The 15691-nt window shown below is 46.9% G+C and overlaps 1 protein-coding gene and 1 non-coding gene across 2 annotated transcripts in view; both read right to left on the minus strand.

Moving 5' to 3' along the window:
• The window catches only part of RPTOR (regulatory associated protein of MTOR complex 1), a 425613-nt gene that overhangs the window by 332779 nt on the left and 77143 nt on the right, over positions 1-15691 (minus strand). Inside the window, 1 exon segment of the mRNA XM_023729162.1 lies at positions 11471-11573. Coding sequence (XP_023584930.1) covers positions 11471-11573 — 103 coding nt within the window.
• LOC111820190 (U6atac minor spliceosomal RNA) lies at positions 11031-11153 on the minus strand. The gene has a single exon (XR_002823733.1). It is a non-coding gene; the product is annotated as a U6atac minor spliceosomal RNA (small nuclear RNA).

Raw genomic sequence — 15691 nt, forward strand, 5'->3', positions numbered from 1 at the left:
GGATGAAATCCAGCATGCTCATTCTGGGTTTCCTTACTGGCTTTCCTGCCATGCTCGCCCCTGAAGCTTTTAATGCTGCCATGTGGACCTATTTACCATGCCCTAAGCGTGCCTCAGCACTGGTGGCGCAGTGGTTAAGAGCTACGGCTGCTAACCAAAAGGTCGGCAGTTCGAATCCACCAGCCACTCCGCAGGAGAAACGTGGCAATCTGCTTCCATAAAGATTACAGACTTAGAACCCTATGGGGCAGTTCTACTCTGTCCTACAGGGTCGCTATGAATTGAAATCAGCTCAGTGCTACCAGCAAGTACATAAGCAAGCAAAGAAAGGCAGAAAATAGCTTTCAAAACTAGAAACCATTCCGAAGTCTGACCGCGTGGGTGTACAATGATCAGCACTAAGTGCACAGAGCAGGTGTGAGAGCTCCTCATTCATTCCTCCACACCAACTCGGGCGGCACCCACGTGGTCAGGGCTCACAGCGGTCATCCCCAGTGCAGAGGAGGGGAATGCTGTCCTCTGTAAAGTAATAAAAGGCCTGTACAGAAATCAAACCCGTCCACTGCAGCCCACTGTGCATGCCCTCTAACGAACCACACAGGAGCAGGGAGTTCCAACGGGCCAAAAGTTGGAGGAAGGACTAAAATTCTACCCCTTCCTTGAACTTCACCACGTAGAAAGACAAAGAAGCAAAGAAAACCCAAAACCCTCCCTTCCACACCATCCTCTCCCCGGTACTCCCAAAAGAAGGCAGGTGGAAAGTGTAGCAGAGCTGGCAATGCTGCAGTCCCCCCTTCCTGCGTGGACATCACCCACATCCCTGCAGAGATGCTGAAAACCCTCATTAGCAGAGGCTGTGTGACTGCACTCTTCCTCCCCTGCCCTTGGAGCAACCTGCCCGCCCGTGGGAGGAGCAGAGCAACCACCAGCCGTTCATCAAGTTGTGATCAGCTAAGTGGGGCTGTCACATTCTGTCTATTGGGAATCCCTGCGGCCAATTAATTTTATGGTTTCCTCCCAAGAATATGACAGGGAGTGGGAGAAGGGAAGAGAGGAGAGGGAGAAGGGGAGAAGGGGGGAGGGGGAAAGAATGAAGATAATGAAAATGGTACTGAACTAAAATCAAGGTCCTGGATGGATGTCGCTGACAACATCATCAGTCTGCTGTGGGGTGGAGTGGACAGAACGTACATTTAAAACTGTAGTTCTGTCTTAATAAAACGCTTCTCTCCCAGTGTCTCCCTGGGTTTCTTTTTGTTTTTAGGGCAGTCTGGAAAAGATCTAATAAAACGTCAACAGTGAGTGAGTATGTGAGTACATCAATGAATGAAGTGGGTGGATGGGTGGGTGGAAAGTGGATAGTAACTGGTGTTTGTATAAGGCTTTTAGCTTTTCATAAATTTTTCCTATCTGCAAACCTTTCAGCACACCCCTCCTGTATTTCCTGACTCTCAGAACTTTACACTGAAAGAACTCAGCCCAACCCACCTCACTGTGTGGAAGAGAAAGCTGAAGCTTAAAGCAGTCCAGCGACTTGGTCCAAGGTCACAAAGGTTATCAATGGTACTGGCATTCAGCCAACCTGCAGACTCAGAGCACTTCTTTTACCCCCCATCATTCCCACATACGTGCAACTCCATCACCAGGCCCTGTCCATTTTTCCTTCGAAAGAACCTGCCCTCCATCGTCAACTGTTAGCCCAAACCGGAGACACCTCCTGCTGACATTACTGAAAGACCCTCCTGTCCTCCTGGGTTCCTGAATCTGGCCTCATGCTCCTGCACGTAGGTATTGGTCAGACTTTTGAAAGCAATGCTTCTACAACAGCATTCTTCCCTTAAAAGCCTACAGTGTTACTGCATGCTTCCATGTAGATAAGGTGCAAAAAAAGCAAAACTAATAGAAGCTGTCAAGGAGTCCTGATGGCGCAATGGTTAAGCACTTGGCCGCTAACTAAAAGGTCGGCGGGTTGAATCTACCAGCAGCTCAGTGGAAGAAAAGACATGACAATCAGCTCCTGTAAAGATTACAGCCTAGGAAACCCTATGGGGCAGTTATGCGCTGTCTCTTGGAGTCGCTATGAGTCAGAATCGACTTGGCAGCACTCATCAACAACATCAGCTGTCAGAGAGTGGAGACCCTTGGGAAAGGAAGTGCGGGTGGCTAGCAGGGGACAAGACTGGGGCTTCTGGGCTGCTGGTAACAGCGTTTCTGATCTGGGTTCCATGGGTACGATCAGCCTGGGAAAATTTATCTAACTATACACTTGAATAATGTACGCCTTTCTGTACACATGCTGCACTTTAATAAAAAGCTAAAATAAAAAACCTACAGAGCTCACTGCTCAAAGAATCTTTGTACTTCTTTGTACCTTGTGTTTAGTAGACACTGAATAAATATTTGTTAATTGACTTATTAACTGAGTACTGCCTACTAGATCAAGTGCAAATTTCTTTGCATGGCTTTCAAGGACTCTGCCACTAATTAGTTGTGTAACCTGGAGCAACTAATTTCTGTTTGAGAAAATAAGCGATGGCAAAAGGGCTACTTTGAAAAGAGAAATGGTTTTTAATGGCTCTGTACTTTATTAACCATAATACCACTCACATACATTTTATAATTAGCAGTGACCATAGGGAGAGACATTTCTCGTTACTGAACTGAAGGGCAAAGATGGCGTACAGCCAGCTGCCCAACCCACAGCCAGCTGCCCGGCCCACAGCCAGCTGCCCGGCCCACAGCCAGCTGCCCAGCCCACAGCCAGCTGCCCGGCCCACAGCAATCACCGGCTAGCGACAGGAACTGAGGGTTCTCCAGTGCGTGTGGGTCCTTGGGGTAGGAGCTGGAACGCTATGGGAGCCATCTTCTACAACCCAGCCTCATCCCGACCACTGAGCCTCACTCCCCACAGCTATGAAGTCAGTTGAGGTCCCGTGTTGCCTGTTGCTGGGCCACACCAAGACTGGAGGTTGGCTGGAGTTTCAGTGCATTTGAAGGGGCTGCCCTATTGTAGACGGCAGGCCTCATGGCTTGCACAAAGCTCACAGTAGAGAAGGAGGCTTCAAGAAGTCAGGCAGCCCTCCTCCTCCAGAGGGGGCGGAGCACTAGCAGGAGAGGCTGGTGTGACTGGACAGAGAAAACGGGTTTTCAACCCGGAGCCTCAAAGGTCCAGCTGCAGGCACGGAGGTGCGTGGAGCTGCTGGCGTGGACAGCGGCCAGAGAAACCCCGCGCTGCTTCTCCTGAGGAAAGAGAAAAACCAAGCGCCTCCAAAGATTTCCTCAGGATAGCAGAATTTCCATGCATCTGAGAACCCTTTAGCATTCTTGCCTCCCATGATACACAGCTACCATTAGCTAACCCATAAAAAATACTGCGGCTACATTACATTCCTTCCTGCTCAGCACTCGGCCCATCCACGCGCGCTCTGCCTTGAGTGGACACGCCTCCAGCAAGGCGCCTGGCAGGTAGCGCTTTGGCAGGACTGCTTGCGGTACAACCGTTCTAGCATTTAACGTCTGGCCGTAAAACAGAACAGCCTCTCCCCTGCTCCTCTGGAAAGAGACAAGTGTCATTGCTGGGAAGTAAAACAGCATCTCATTACCTGGAGGAAGGCAGGTGTGGGCGGGGATGGAGGTGTTGAGAGTCAGCTGCCAGAGCCTGGAAAGCTAAGGGCTCACAGAGCCCCCATCTCTGCCCAGCAAGCTCCACACAACCCAACCCGTATGCAGAACCAGCAAGAAGGAAGGGCACAGCCATTTCAGGCCGGTACAACCTATCTTCTGCTTATTTATTCCAGCAACAAAGCTGCTTGTCACACAGTAAAACCTACAGGGTCCCTTTACAGATACAAATACTCCCTCAGCACCTCTGGAAGCAGGAATATCACCAACACGTGTGTGCATTTGTGTGTTTAACTAGGTGATATATGCACATGCACACAAAAACAGATGGAAGAGTAAGAATCATCTATTTTTAAAGCTACCCCCACCCCTCATCTCTGAGGGCAGAGCAGCTGCAGGCCAGCACAGACTGTCTCTGGAAGTCTGATATATATCTTCAGCCTAAAAAGTAATCAACTCGGAATCAACAAGTGTTGGCAGGGATGTGGTGAAATTGGAGCCCTCCTACACTGCTGGTGGGAATGTAAAACAGCGCAGTGGCTGTGGAGAAGAGCCGGGCAGTTCCTCGACTGATTAAACAGAGTCAGCACATGGCCCAACAATTCCGCTCCTAGGTATACACCCAAGAGAAATGAAAACATCCATCTACACAGAAACTTGTACACAGATGTTCACAGCAGCACGTGTCCCAAGAGCCAAAAGGTAGAAATAACCCAAATGTCCATCAACAGACCAATGGATAAACAAAATGTGGTCCATCCATACAGCGGAATATTACTCAGCCGTGAAGAGAAACGATGTTCTGATATGCGCCGGAACGTGGATGAACCTTGGAAATATTACACGGAGTGAAAGAAGCCAGACACAATAAGACCACATAATACATTCTCCCAGTCACATCAGAGTTCAGAATAGGCAGATCCATAACACAGAAAGCAGGTTAGTGGTTGCTTAGCGATTGCTAAGGAGCCCTGGTGGGGCAGTGGTTAAAAGCACTCGGCTGCTAACCAGAAGGTGGGCGGTTCAAACCCACCAGTCGCTCCACGGGAGAAAGATGTGGTAGTCTGCTTCCATAAAGATTTACAGCCTTGGAAATCCTATGGGGTCGCTATGAGTTGAAATCGGCTCCATGGCAGTGGGTTTGTTTGCTTGTTTGCTTGCTTGTCTGTCTGTCTGTTTGTTTGGAGAGCTGGGGGCAGGGGGTGATAGCTAAAGTGTAGGGTTTTCTTTTTGGAGTGAGGAAAATATTCCAAGCTTAGATCATACTGGTTGAATAGCATATTCGCTCCTGTGAATATACTAAAAACAAGTGACTTGTACACTTTAAATGGGTGAATTACATGTATGTGAATCATATGGTATGTGAAGAATATCTCAATAAAGCTGTTTTTAAAAAGACATCACCTCATAATTCTGCAAGCACACACAAAATCGATCTGCACACTCAGGTGCTTAATGTAAAGCCATAGAAGATCATCTCAGATCATTACTGGGTATCTTTAATATTTAACCTGTAGAATAAAGTTTGAAACACGTGCACGCAGCCATAAGACATCTGCTAGAGGTGCTGGACCGCCAGAGCGCCGCCCTCGGCCACTGAACTACCCTGGGGAAACGGGCGCGAGCAGTCACCACTCTTCTGCAGGGAGCTGCAGAGAACACGGGGGAAGAGGCTCACGCTCCCCCGCCCCAGCACTCTGGGGGGAGGTCGTGACGGGGGTGTTGTGAGGAGGTGCCGGGGGGACGCTGCTGCTCCTCAGTGCATGCCAGTCTCTGCATGGGGCCATCCTCATGCTCTCACCGTTAGCTCCATTTTACAGAAGAGGAAACTAAGGCTCAAAACAGTTGTCACGGCCGAAGCGGCACAGCTGGAATGAATGAAGCTGGGGTCTGGGTGACTGCAAAATCTTCTGACTTCTGGTGATGCAGCACAATGCTAAGACCAAACGGGAAAATACTGACTGCTGCCTTCTAAACAGTTACGCTGACGGCTCCCGTCCCCGCGAGGCCCTCTTCCCCCACGGCTCCTTCGCCTCAGCCACGAGCAAGCTCTGGCCATTCTCGTCTTCAGAGACGCCAGTTCACACGACATCCATACACACATACACTGTCTTGCTCTGTCCAGTGAGGAGGAAAACACACCAATTCCAACGAGAACACCCAGTGCCCACTAACAGGAACTGGGGCTCCTCGGGGAAATGGCTGATTCCAGGAATGAGGCAGAGAAAGAGCAGGATGCGCCTGAGACAAATTGGCATGCCAGAAAATAAGGAAGAACTCAGAGAATGACGGAAGAAAGGCAAAAGGACACCAAAGCCAACCTAAATGGGCTCCCGCTGGCTAAATGGAAGACAAATAACGGTAATATTGGATTATAATCCACTGAATAAAAAAGGAAACCAAGGGTTCAGGGTGAATAAAATGAAAGTTTGATGAGGAAAGGAATATTTACATAGTCTCAATGTACCTCTTCTCAAAAATACTTACTAACCACTGTGTAAAGAGTAATTTACAGTGGAGAAGTCTGGCAGGCACCAACTTAATCAAGCGATAAAAGAGTTGCATCACCAGTAATGGGATAAATCAGAATCACGTGCCACCTCATATGCTGCAACATGAAGAAAGCAGCTCTCCTCTGTATCATCCTGCCAGGAAGCAGAGCCTAAATTCAATCACAAGGAAGCATCAGGATGTTCAACAAAATAAAGGGCCCAGAATCTTCCAAGGTGTCGAGGTCATGAGCATCAAGGCGAGGCTAAGAAAGCCTTCCAGACTGAATGAGATGAAATGAAAGGCAATGCATGATGTTAGCAGCACCTTCTGCTCTAAAAATGGCATTATTGAGACGACCGCCAAAGACAGCACAGTCAGAGGCTTCCACGGCAGCCACACATCAACGCTAATTTCCAGATTCTGACGACTGTCTGGTGATGACAAAAGAGAAACTCTTTGCTTGTTGAAAATACATGATAAAGTACTTGATAAAGTAAGGGAGCATCATGTCAGCAATGTACTCTCAGATGATTCAGTGGACTCACACTTGAATCATACTTGACTCAGTGGACTCATACTTGATTCAGTGGACTCATACTTGAATCATACTTGATTCAGTGGACTCATACTTGACACTGTTGAAATATTTTTCAAAATAAAAAAGGAAAACGTGGACTTCTAGGTACCACTGCAAATTTGCAGACTCAATGTCCAGATTTTTTTACATAACGCGTTGTTAAACATCGCCGTCACAAGGACTAGCCCTGCCTACTTTGTAGTTAGGACCAAACGAAGTTTTCAACCTAAAAAGGTAGACTACATTCCTAAATTGTATTTTTTTCTTTTAATAACACAATATAAAAAAACCTATTCATTTGCTGCATCTCTTCTCTAAGAAGGAAGTAAGGGGTTCTCTTCGTGTCCATGGACATTGTCCTGCAAATACTGATCCCAGAGACTGTGTGAGGAAGGGCTCTTTTTGTTTGGGGAGGGGAGTCAAGGACCCCTCAGGAATCTAATAAAAACCAAAGATCTTCTCCATGGAAAGTGCAACTCTGTGCTCAGACAAAGACAGCCTCCCAACCCCCAAGGGCTCACACATCCGTAGGAGAAAACTCAGGATCCAGGGTAGGAAGCCTTGCTCCGTCAAACCCAACATAAGAGGAGTTAAAGGGGGAGAAATAGATGAAACTCCACCTGAAGAACGCGGTGTAACCAGTCCGTGGGGGTAATAAGAGGCGGACTGCATTCAGCAGAGTCACCAGGAGGTAGCAGTGAGCCAGACAGGCGCCTCAGGAGACAGGCCACAGCCAACGGCTGCTCTGTCACTGCTCCTGGAAGGTCAGGGTCAGACAGGGAGGGAAGGTAAAGACTGCTATCCTGAGATACCCTCAAAGAGTGAGACCAGCACATGAGCATGAAAAATGACTTGTTTTTAATTCAGGTTAGAATAATCTGTACATTTTGTTAATTTAAAATAGGTGAAAGGGACTTCTGCTTTTGCTTAGGATGTAGGAAGCCGGGGACAACAAAAAGTTGCTCCGAATCCTAAACAAGACAGAGCTGAATAATCAACACCATCATAACTGTTCCCGAGCTCATCAGAGAGCTGAGATCACAAGACAGCCAAGTACACTGAACTCAGGGAGGAGCATCCCCTCCAGCAGCCCAGACCCAGGAACTACGTTCACCTTTGGAGACGCAAAGATGCTAAAGCAGCTCAGTGGAGGAAGCGTGATCTCTCTCCAGCAAACGGTGCGGAAACAACCAGACACCCGTATGTAAAACCTCAACACACACTTCAGGCCATACCCAGTAAAACCTGTGAAAGGCAGAAACCTGTCACAGAAGGAAAACACAAATATTTCCCACTAATAGAGAGTGCCAGAAAAGTGGTAAGACTGCACCCGGTCAGGCAGAAAACTTGCGAGACCCAGAAAAACAAGGCAGTCCTGTCAAGCTCTGGCTCTCACAGGTTTCACTGCAAAAATTAGCTCAAAATGAATCACAGGCTTAAACGTAAAACGTAAAACTATTCATCTTTCTAAAAGAAACTACAGGAGAAAATTTTTATGACCTCAGGTTAGACAGATTTCTTAGATAAGACACAAAAAAGCATAAGTCATTTTTAAAAACTTGATAAATTGGATTCCCTCAAAATCAAAAACTTCTACTCTTCGAAAAACACTGTTAAGAGAATGAAAAACCAAGCCACAGAGTGGGAGAAGACATCTGCAAAACACATAATGAAAAAGGACTTGTTTTCAAACACCGTAAAGTACTCTCAAAACTCAACAATAAGAAGCAAACAACTCATTTTCTTTAAAAATGGTAGAGGATTTGAACAGATACTTTGGCAGACAAGATATACAGGTGGCAAATGTACACGTGGAAATATGCGCAACATCACTAGTCGCTGTTGTTATATGCCGGTGAGTCAATTCGACTCATAGTGACCTTATAGGACAGAGGAGAACTGCCCCCCATGGGGTTTCCAAGGCTGTAATCTTAATGCAAGCAGACTGCCACATCTTTCTCCCACGGAGCAGCTGGTGGGCTCGAACCACCGATCTTTCAGTTGGCAACCGAGTGCTTTACCACCGCGTCACCAGGGCTCCTCCATTGTCATTAGGGAACTGCAAATCAACACCTAATGAGAATGACTAAAACTTTAAACACCGACAGGACCAAGTGCTAGTGAGGATGTGAAGCAAGTGGAACTCAGCTTGGAAAAACAAAATGGCAGTCATGGTGGAAAACAGTGTGACAGTTCCTCAAAGGGTTAAATATACTATTAATATATGACCTGGTTCTCACTCCCAAAGATTTACCCAAGAGAAAATACATCCATGCAAAGACGAAATGCTTACAGCCATTTTATTCATAATCATCAAAAACTGGAAACAACCCAAACCTCCATCAACTGGATGAACAAATTGTAGTATGTCCATGTTGTCGTTGTTAGGTGGCATCGAGTCGGTTCTGACTCACAGTGACCCCATATACAACAGAAGGAAACACTGCCCGGTCCTGCGCCATCGTCACAATCATTGTTACGTTTGAGCCCACTGTTGCAGCCACTGTGTCAATTCATCTCGAGGGTCCTCCTCTTTTTCGCTGACCCTCTACTTTATCAAGCATGATGTCCTTCTCCAGGGACTGGTCCCTCCTGATAACACGTCCGAAGTATGTGAGACAAAGTCTCACCATCCTCCCTTCTAAGGAGCATTCTGGTTGTACTTCTTCCAAGACAGATGGTTTGTTCTTCTGTCAGTCCATAGTATATTCAATATTCTTTACCACCATCATAATTCAAAGGTATCAATTCTTCTTTGGTCTTCCTTATTCATTGGACAGCTTTCATATGCATATGAGGTGACTGAAAATACCACGGCTTGGGTCAGGTGCACCTTAGTCTTCAAGGTGACATCTTTGCTTTTCAACACTTTAAAGAGGTCTTTTGCAGCAGATTTGCCCAATACGTTGTTTAACTTCTTGACTGCCGCTTCCACGGATGTTGATTGTAGATCCAAGTAAAATGAAATCCTTGACAACTTCAATTTTTCCTCCGTTTATCTTGATGTTACTTATCGGTCCAGTTCTGAGGATTTTTGTTTTCTTTATGTTGAGGTGTAATCCATACTGAAGGCTGTAATCTTTGATCTTCATCAGTAAGTGCTTTTATTCCAACTGAACTCAAGAAACAAGCTACAAACACCTACAACGATATGGATGAATCTCAAATGCATTATGCTAACTGAAAGACACAAGACAGGATTCTCTTTACACGACATTCTGCAAAAGGGAAACCACAGCACAAAAAGCAGATCAGTGGTGGCCAGGGGCCAGGGGAAAGGGAGGGGACTGATTACAAATGGGCCCCAGGGAACTTTCTTGGTGTGATGCAACTATCCTGTACCTTGCTTGTGGTATTTGTCACAAGACTGTGTATATCTGTCCAAACTCATAAAAATGTATACCTAAAGAGGTGATGTTTACTGTATATAAACTGTACCTCAATAAACCTGATGCTAAAAGAAAAAGGCAGGTATACTGTAATGGTTAAGAACACGGTCTGTGGACTTGGACGGCACAGGTGCAGACCCCAGCTCTGCCACTCACTAACACAGCAACCCTGGGCGAATGACTCGTCCTTCTGTCTCATCTCCATTGTGGGAAGTGATAATAAAACCTACTGCACAGGTGCTGGGAGAAGTACATGCTTTGACAGATGCCTGGCACATTGCAAGCACTCAATAAACACTGGCTATTATGATGATCTGTTATATGTTCTGTGAGGCTTTGCTTGAAAGGTTCAATTTACTTTTTCTATAAAGATACTCTCATGCTGGTATATACATAAAACATTTGTCACTCAGCAACGTTTACATGTACAATTCGGTGACACTGATTACAATCTTCATTGTGCAGCCACTGTCACCATGCTCTTCCAACCCACTCCACCACCACCGAGAGGAACTCAGTGCCCCCTAAGGAGTGACTCCCCGTCCCTCTCCCTGTCGCCATCAGTAACCACCACAAAGCTGTGGTTTCTATTTGCCTGTTCCATGTAAGTGAGGTCGGACAGGATTTGTCCTTCTGTGACTGACTGACTTCACTCAGCATCATGATGTCAAGGTTCAGCCATGTCGTGACGTGCACCAGGACTTTATTTCTCTTGGTGGCTGAGCAATAGTCCATTGGGTGTATACACCATGTTTTGCTTCCCCATTCATCTGTTCAATTGTTTTTAATAACCTATCTTACTTTATTGTTGTTAAAAACATATGCAACGTAACATATACCAATTCATCAATTTCCACATGTGCCGTTAAGGGGGCCTGATCACCTTCTCCAAGTTGTGCAGCCATTCTCACCCTCCTTTTCCGCACTCTCCCTCCCCCGTTAAAGTAAACTGAAAACGGGGGGTGGATGCCACAGAGTAGGGGTGATGCCTTAACCGTATGCGTGTTGTACTGGCCTGAGGGCCTCTTGCCCTCGTGAGGGGTGTGCTGACCTTCTCTCCCTTCATACAACACCATCTGTTCAATTTTTTAAAAGTGTATATAGCTACGATTACTTGCCAGATACAAGGCAAATTCAAAGGAGAAAATGACATAATCCAACTATTTTACTTTATTAATTTTCTTTCAAGCATTTTCCCCACTACCATTCACAGATGAATGCATCTGAGGTAACCTAAAGGTCACCTAACTCCACAAAGAAATAAAATCCTCAGGTTTAACAATCCAGTGACAGACCCACACTGGGACCAGGACATCAGAGGATAAGCCCTGCCGGCCCAGAGCCCTCCCTGGTGGTCCTGGCGACAGGCCGTGCAGGAGTTCACACTTACCTATCCAGCACTCTAAGCGGGCACAGGGGGTGGTCTTCACCACATCCGGGGGGTCCACACCAACGTTGAGGCACAAGACCAAGGCAACGCTGACGGTCTTCATCTGGAAACAGAACAGAAACAGCAAGGAGTTGGACGTGGGAGCTCCGTGGTGCACTTTTCCAGTTTTTAGGACGCTCCCAGAATCCACCAGCCCCTCTCCTCACCACCCTTGCCTCCCCAGCCTTTCTTTTGGTGTTATTTCTGTAAGAACTTCTTTCTCTGAAGATGGTGTCAGAGTACGGCAGGCAGGTGGGGAGGGCCGCATGGCAGGAGAGAGGAGAGGCTTTTCTTGGACTTCCTCATGATAAATTTCCAGAAGTCGAATTATTTGGTCAAAAGCTATAAACATTTTAAGGCGCCTGAGGCACCCCGCCAAATTCCTTTGCTAAAAATCGGCACAAATTTCCATTCTCACCAGTCCAACGTGATCCTCATTATTTAAAATCATTAATCATTCAAAGACAGAAATACTGCATATTGACTTAGTCTGCACTCCTTACCATTAGTCAGGCCAAACAGCTTCTCAAATATTTATTCAGTATTTGCATCTTTCATCTTTTGTGAATTGTCTGTTCATGTTTTCTGCCATTTATGTACTGGCAGCTGTGAGTTTTCTGATTGATTTTCACGTCCACATTATTTGTTGCAAATATCCCCCGAGTCTGGTGTTTACCATCTGATTCATTTTCTGCTTCTTGGCACACCAAACCATTGGCCCATCATCTCCCTCCTCTGCCCTCCCCACACCAGCTCCTTCTCCGCACTCCCAGCATTGGCCAATGTCAGCCCCGTCTACCCAGCTGCTCAAACCAGCAACCTGGAAGTCACCCTCAGTCATCTGTTCCACAAATATTTACTGAGCACCTAGTATGTGCCAATCACTATTTTCAGGTACTGGAGATATATCCGTAAATCAAAGAAATAAAAACCCCTGCGGGGGACTGGGGGCAGATACGGTTTTAAAGAGGGCACCCACTGAGGGGGCAATCTGAGCTGATTTATTAGCCGGTACTCCTCCTTCACCCTGTTCCTTGCCCACAACCAACAACTCCCCACTAAGCCGTCTTTGTTCTACCTCCTAAACCTGTCCACATCACCAGCCCCCTGGCCCAAGCCCGTCACCTCTGCCTGGACGGCAGCAGCTTTCCTGGCTCCCACTCCCTCCTCCCTCCATCTAGTCTCCCCTCAGGGATGGACTGCTCCACTGCTTACTGGTTAATCCACCCCTGTCCACACTGCAGGACAACGAGGTTTCTAAACTACATCAGGGCACTCCCCTAATTTCAATCACTCCCATATCTTCCAAGCTGAAGTACAGCTGCTTAGCATGCCACTGAAGCCTGGGAAGCCCCGATTCCCACCAAGAGCTCCAGTTTCCTCGTCTCCCCTCTTCTCGCTCCTGGCCTCCACCCCCTCCCAGCCTCCACCCCCTCCTGTCCTCCCCACGCCCTCCCCGCCTCCACCCCCTCCCGACCTCCTCCCACTCCTGACCTCCATCCCCTCCCAGCCTCTAGGTCTTCGAATGTAGCGTGGTCTCTAACCTCCGGGCCTCTGCCTGTGACTCGCCTCCTTCCACCTTCACCTGACCAACACTGGCTTGTCCTTTGGGTCTCAGTTTAAAGGCCTTCCCCCGACACCCCATCACCCCCCATTCCCCATACAGATAGAACCATCTGTCACACGCTACCCCACTACTTCCGCACCTGAGTGTTCCCCCAGCGGAGCCCCGCCTGTCCACAGTCTCTCTGGGACCACAGGCTCCAGGAAGGCTCACATTCCACTCCTGAGCAATACCTGCACACAAAGGTGCTTGATAATTAGCAGCTGAATGAGTGAACACAGGTATTTTCTGTTTGCATTTGTTGTTGCTGCTGCTTACATTTTACGCTTTAGTCCATCTGGGTGTTACTCTGGTATGGGACACAGATGATAATTCATCTTGTTTTCTCAGAAAACTGACCAGTTGCTAGGTCATCTCTCCTAACCTCCCAGGTCCGTCTCGAGTCCTCACTGCATGTTCATCCTCACACGGAGTAGGCCCCACACCGGGGTATCAAACCCGACGAAGCGCCGGCACTGCACTGCCTTAAATAACTCATCCTACAGCATTTCGTGACACTTGGGAGGGCTTTCTTCCCTCACAATTTTTTAAAAAATTTTACTTGGCTATACTTATATTCATCAATTTATTTTTCCAAATTAATGAGTTACTCCATCTTTTAATCCTATTGAAGATTCAGTTTAAATTGCATTAAACCTATAAATCCAATTTGGTAAAGATGAACATCTGCACAATATCCTATTTTTCTAAACAAAGACAAAGGATGTTTCCTTGTATTCAAATCTCTGTTTAATTTTTCTCTGTAATGGGTCACAGTTTTCTTCACCAACAAGCCCTGTACATTCCTAATTAAGACTATTCCGAGATACTTCAGAGTGCCCATCGCTGTCACGCTGATTCCGACTCATAGCAACCCTGTAAGTCACAGCAGAACTGCCCCATTGGGTTCCCAAGGCTGTAAATCTGTACGGAAGCAGACCGCCACATCTTTCTTCTGCGGAGCAGCTGGTGGGTTCAAACCACCAGACCTTTCAGTTAGCAGCCGAGTGCTTAACCACTGCACCACCATGGCTCCTTATTTCAAGAGCATCTGGGGGGAAATATGCTACTATACATGTATTTTCCCCATAATATTTTCTTATCGCTAAGTACGATACATACAAATACTGTTTCGTCACTTTACTAGATTTTCCGTCAATTGCAGCTGCTTTCTGTTTGTTCTCGGTTCTGCAGGCACACGATCACACCGTCCGGGAATGACGGCGGTTCCGTCCCGTGCGCGCTGATGCGCTCGTTCCTGTGTTTCCATTCTAGGTTTCACTGTGTCGACCACAACTTCCAAATAATCTTACTAATGACACTCAGTGGTGACAGTGGCCATCTCTGCACTTGGTCTTAATGAGATGTCATAAGTGTTTCATCATTAAGAACAATAATGGCTACGGATTTGAAACAGATGAGCTTCATCACATCAAGAAAAGATCCTTATGTTCAAAACAGAGTTTAAAGCTGAGGAGAGGGGGCGTTTGGGTCCTTCCTCTTCCTATGTTTAAAAAAAGTGTTTATTCATGAGATAACTTTGAAAGGAGCTGCACATGGGCCTCCAGAGACACACTGAGAAGATCTTCGCGTGGACACACACCATAACCTCCTCGTTACGACCAAGAGATAAACGGTCCTTCTACCTACTGTCAGCAGAAAGGGCTGAAAATCAATCGGAGAACAACAAAGACTGATGTATTTGTTAGACACTGTCCAATATTTAAGAGTCAGTATCAATAATCCCATACAGTTGACTGATTTAAGTCTTTTCTGTAGGAGTATATTTTATAGCAAACTCATCCTTTGAGGATAAGCTGCTTAGCACTAGAAGTTTCTGGAACATTTCGGCACTCTCCTATGACCATGGTGAACAGTTATCAAAAAAACAGTTATCAAAACACATTTTTAAATCAGGGGACTTCCTCCATGCTCTGTAACATGGAGCTTTAAGGGCTCAGTCAGGCGTCAGCTCACGTGGCCCGCTGCGTGGCGCCGAGGCCCTCCGTGAGAAAGCAGCCACATAGGTCAGGGTCTCTCGTTCTCAAAACAGACTGTCCACTCCACCACGGCCTAACTGGTTTCCAGAGTTTATTGTTTTGCCCTTTATCTGCAAAGAGATCATACCCTTAAACTGATACCACATTCCTTTCACAAAGTTCAGTTTAGGCTAAAAAGTTTCAATGGTAAACTTTACGGGATACTCCACCCCTCGGCCCTTTCAGGTAAGCTGTTTGGCTGCGGTAACAAACACCCTCCATGTCTGCTGTGGGGCTGGACTGACGATGCTTTCTCTCCGACACCGAGGATCCCTGGCTGCACCCAGGAGAAGGGGAGGAAAATCGGTTTTCTGGGATAATGAGCCCTTTTCCTCTTACCTTCCACAAAGTTTACAGCCACATCTCTGATAAACAACGGCCTCCAGTTACTAAGTGCCCGCTCCCTGGCAGGCACTGTGCCAAGCAGTCTGAGCCCATGGTCTAGTTTTGTCCTTTGCAAAAGGCCATGTACAGGTAGGTGGTGGAACCCCTACATTACCGAGGCATGCACAGGTAGGCGGTGGAACCCCCACATTACCG

This window comes from Trichechus manatus, unplaced genomic scaffold, assembly GCF_000243295.1.
Source record: "Trichechus manatus latirostris isolate Lorelei unplaced genomic scaffold, TriManLat1.0 scaffold00028, whole genome shotgun sequence".
NCBI classification, from domain to species: Eukaryota; Metazoa; Chordata; class Mammalia; order Sirenia; family Trichechidae; genus Trichechus; species Trichechus manatus.